Genomic DNA, 3,870 nt, shown 5'->3' with positions numbered 1-3,870 from the left:
GCAGAAACGGGTTTGAACCGCAGAGAGTGACACGGTGTCGGCCGGCAGCACAGGAACAGTCCCTCCGCCGGAGGAGTGCGCTTCTTCTTCGTCTGCTGCGGTTTTCAACTTCCGAGGACCCGGTTGTTTTGCGAAAAATCCTGGATATTACTATTATTATTATTTTTTGGGTTGTTGTTACTGTTTTGGTTCCTCCCCAGCCTCCCACGTTATCTCGTCTTCTCCTGCGGCTGTTTTGCCAACCACCAACTTGGACAGGGACTGTGGAATTCCATAGGAAGAGGCAGATTTTGTATTATTTTCTTTTTTTGTATAAGAAAAGAAGGCGGCAAAAGGACGAATTGAAGGAAGTAGCCCGCTGCCTGGTGAAGGTAACGCAAGTTAACGCCGCAGTGGGGAGGGAAAGTGTGGATTTAAAAAAAAAGGGGAGGAAAAAAAATCTAATCAAATACGAACAATAATAATAATATAAAATCAAACATTCCGCCATGGCTCGCGGCAGACCCTCCCGCGCGGCTCTGCCCGTGGCGCTCGTGCTCACCCTGTGGCTGAGCGCGGGCATGGTGCGGCGGGTCCGCGGCCAGTACGGCGACCGCGGCATGTCGATCCCGGAGCACGGCTTCTGCCAGCCCATCTCCATCCCGCTGTGCACCGACATCGCCTACAACGAGACCATCATGCCCAACCTGCTGGGCCACACCAACCAGGAGGACGCCGGCCTGGAGGTGCACCAGTTCTACCCGCTGGTCAAGGTGCAGTGCTCCGCGGACCTCAAGTTCTTCCTCTGCTCCATGTACGCGCCCGTGTGCACCGTGCTCGAGCAGGCGCTGCCGCCGTGCCGCTCGCTGTGCGAGCGCGCGCGCCAGGGCTGCGAGGCGCTCATGAACAAGTTCGGCTTCCAGTGGCCCGACAGCCTCGCCTGCGAGTCGTTCCCGGTGCACGGCGCCGGCGAGCTGTGCGTCGGCCAGAACATGTCGGACCGCGCCGAGCACGACGGTCCCGCCGTGGCGCCGCCGCCGTACCCGACGGAGCGCGGAGCCCTCGCCGAGCCTGGCGGCGGCGGCGGCGGCGGCGGCAGCGGCAGTTCCGGCGCCTCTCACTACTTCCGGTGCCCGGCCTCGCTGCGGGTGCCCCCTTACCTGAACTACCGCTTCCTGGGCCAGGAGAACTGCGGCGCTCCGTGCGAGCTCCAGCGCTCCCACGGCGTCATGTACTTCAGCGAGGACGAGCTCAAGTTCGCCCGCGTCTGGATCGCCATCTGGTCGGCGCTGTGCTGCGCCTCCACCCTCTTCACCGTGCTCACCTACCTGGTGGACATGAAGCGCTTCAGCTACCCGGAGCGGCCCATCGTCTTCCTGTCGGGCTGCTACGCCATGGTGTCGGTGGCCTACATCGCCGGCTTCCTGCTGGAGGACCGGGCCGCCTGCAACGAGCGCTTCTTCGGCGCCGACGAGATGCGCACGGTGGTGCAGGGCACCAAGAAGGAGGGCTGCACCATCCTCTTCATGACCCTCTACTTCTTCGGCATGGCCTCGTCCATCTGGTGGGTGGTGCTGGCGCTCACCTGGTTCCTGGCGGCCGGCATGAAGTGGGGCCACGAGGCCATCGAGGCCCACTCGCAGTACTTCCACCTGGCCGCCTGGGCCGTGCCGGCGGTCAAGACCATCGCCGTGCTGGCGGCGGGCCAGGTGGACGGCGACGTGCTGAGCGGCGTGTGCTTCGTGGGCGTGCGCAGCGTGGACGCGCTGCGCGGCTTCGTGCTGGCGCCGCTCTTCGTCTACCTGCTGGTGGGCACGTCCTTCCTGCTGGCGGGCTTCGTGTCGCTCTTCCGCATCCGCACCATCATGAAGCACGACGGCACCAAGACGGAGAAGCTGGAGAAGCTGATGGTGCGCATCGGCGTCTTCAGCGTGCTCTACACGGTGCCCGCCACCGTGGTCATCGCCTGCTACTTCTACGAGCAGGCCTTCCGCGAGCAGTGGGAGCGCACGTGGGCGGGCCGCACGTGCAAGGCGTACGCCGTGCCGTGCCCGCCGCACGGCCACCCCAACGTCAGCCCCGACTTCACCGTCTTCATGATCAAGTACCTCATGACGCTCATCGTGGGCATCACCTCGGGCTTCTGGATCTGGTCGGGCAAGACGCTCAACTCCTGGAGGAGGTTCTACACGAGACTGGCCAGCAGCAAACAGGGCGAGACGACGGTGTGAGACGCGGACACACACGCACGCACGCGCGCGCACACACACACAGACAGACAGACAGCTCAGCGACGGACTGAATGATAATCCTCCCTTTTTTTTTCTTCTCTCTTTCAAATTGCTCTTGGAACTTGCAGGAGAAACCTGCTCTGTTTTTTTTTTTTTTAAATGTACATACGCATTTGTGAGATTTTTTTTGTAACTATATATTTGTATTTAAACGACTTTTTTTAAGAAAAAAAAATTCTTTACAAAAAAAAACAAAAAAAAAACACAACACCTTTTTTTCACACTTTGGACATAGTGGAATTGTACTCAATCATCGCGACGAGCCATCCCGAACCGTGGAGGATCCCATGACCTGAATTACTGTGGACGCCAAGAAGTGGAGGCGTTTCGCACGCAGTGTTTGTGTAGCAGGTCTGTGAAGTGCCACCGAGCGGCGGTCGCCTCTATTCTAAGCAGAGTCCCGTGAAACCCAAGTGCTTCCTCATGGCTCCCTCTTATCCCGATTAACCAGCTGCAGTCGCTGCGTGCGCGCGTGTGAGTGTGTCAGGTGTGTGTGTGTGTGTGTGTGTGTGTGTGTGTGTGTGTGTGTGTGTGTGTGTGTGTGTTGCACAGTGGAGCAGCAGTTGCCTGGGTCTGAAGGGAAAATGTCAGCAGTCTGGGACGAGAAGCGGCGGCGCACAGGTTGTGAATGTGAGTCATTGTGACAGATGGTTGCGGCCTGCAGCTCAGGCCCCGACAGCAACAACATTCCTTTCCAAATAAAGCACATGAAAAAAAAAAAAAAAAAAAACACAACTAACCAGGTTGAAGAGCCAGACCATTGTTTTGTTTTTGTTTTGTTTTTTTGTTGTTGTTGTTGTTCTTTTTGTTTTTTTTGTTGTTGCATGTTTTCATCCTAAAAAAAAAACAAAAAAGTATTTTACAGTTGGACCTTTTTCTCTGGCAGTTTGGACATTTTTGCATTTTTAGGGTGAGGCTCTAAAATCGCAGAGCAACGATCTCTCTGCAGAGAGCATTGCGGCTGTCTTTGTTCAAGGCGACTATTTTACCTCATGCTGTTGTTAAGTGCAGAGCGTTGGATTCACGCGCTCGGACGGAAAGAAGAAGGCAGGTTTATTGTTCTCAACAACTTGTGTACAGCACAAAAAAAATAGAGCCAACAATGGCCTGTTTGCACCTCCGGTCAAACATGCAGGAAAGTACACACAGTACATACAGTACATACAGTCAGAGCAGCAGCACCGAGGAAAACGAGACAAGCGCCGAGGCCAGTTTCACATAAACGGTACCAACGAAGACCGTTGGACACCCATTGAGCCTTTGATTTACACCACTGTCTGCTATGTCTAATGTCAGCAGGGGGAGAAAAGAAGAAGCGAAACGTCCCATGCACTCGTATTCATTTGATTTCAAATGTTCCCTTCTTAACAGCGTAAAATCTATAGCAATAATCAGCAAACCCCTGATAGCCAATCGAGCAAGAAAATGTCAAAAAAAAAAATACAAGCAATTCCACATCTATATATATAAATATACATAACATTAAACAGTATTTGGAGATTCAAGACTTGCAGCTCAGAGTCAGCCATGACGTTGGTCCCAGTCTGAAATGCCTGAAAGAAATAACGTGCAGGTAAATGATAAGAATATGCAAGATGTC

The 3,870-nt window shown here is 54.7% G+C and overlaps 1 protein-coding gene across 1 annotated transcript; it reads left to right on the top strand.

Annotated features, from left to right (window-relative positions):
* fzd1 (frizzled class receptor 1) lies at positions 1-3,569 on the top strand. Its single transcript, XM_076040927.1, has one exon. The coding sequence runs from the start codon at positions 489-491 to the stop codon at positions 2,208-2,210; it is 1,722 nt and encodes a 573-aa protein (XP_075897042.1). The 5' UTR covers positions 1-488; the 3' UTR covers positions 2,211-3,569.
* The last annotated feature ends 301 nt before the right edge of the window (positions 3,570-3,870 follow it).

This window comes from Nelusetta ayraudi, unplaced genomic scaffold (assembly GCF_046127955.1).
Source record: "Nelusetta ayraudi isolate G7.1 ecotype Tasmania unplaced genomic scaffold, CSIRO-AGI_Nayr_v1 ptg000063l, whole genome shotgun sequence".
NCBI classification, from domain to species: domain Eukaryota; kingdom Metazoa; phylum Chordata; class Actinopteri; order Tetraodontiformes; family Monacanthidae; genus Nelusetta; species Nelusetta ayraudi.
This window is presented reverse-complemented; position numbering and strand designations above follow the sequence as displayed.

What these genes read in the sequence shown, in the direction of transcription:
- fzd1 (XM_076040927.1), top strand. Translation starts at nt 489, where the DNA reads ATGGCTCGCGGCAGACCCTCCCGCGCGGCTCTGCCCGTGGCGCTCGTG.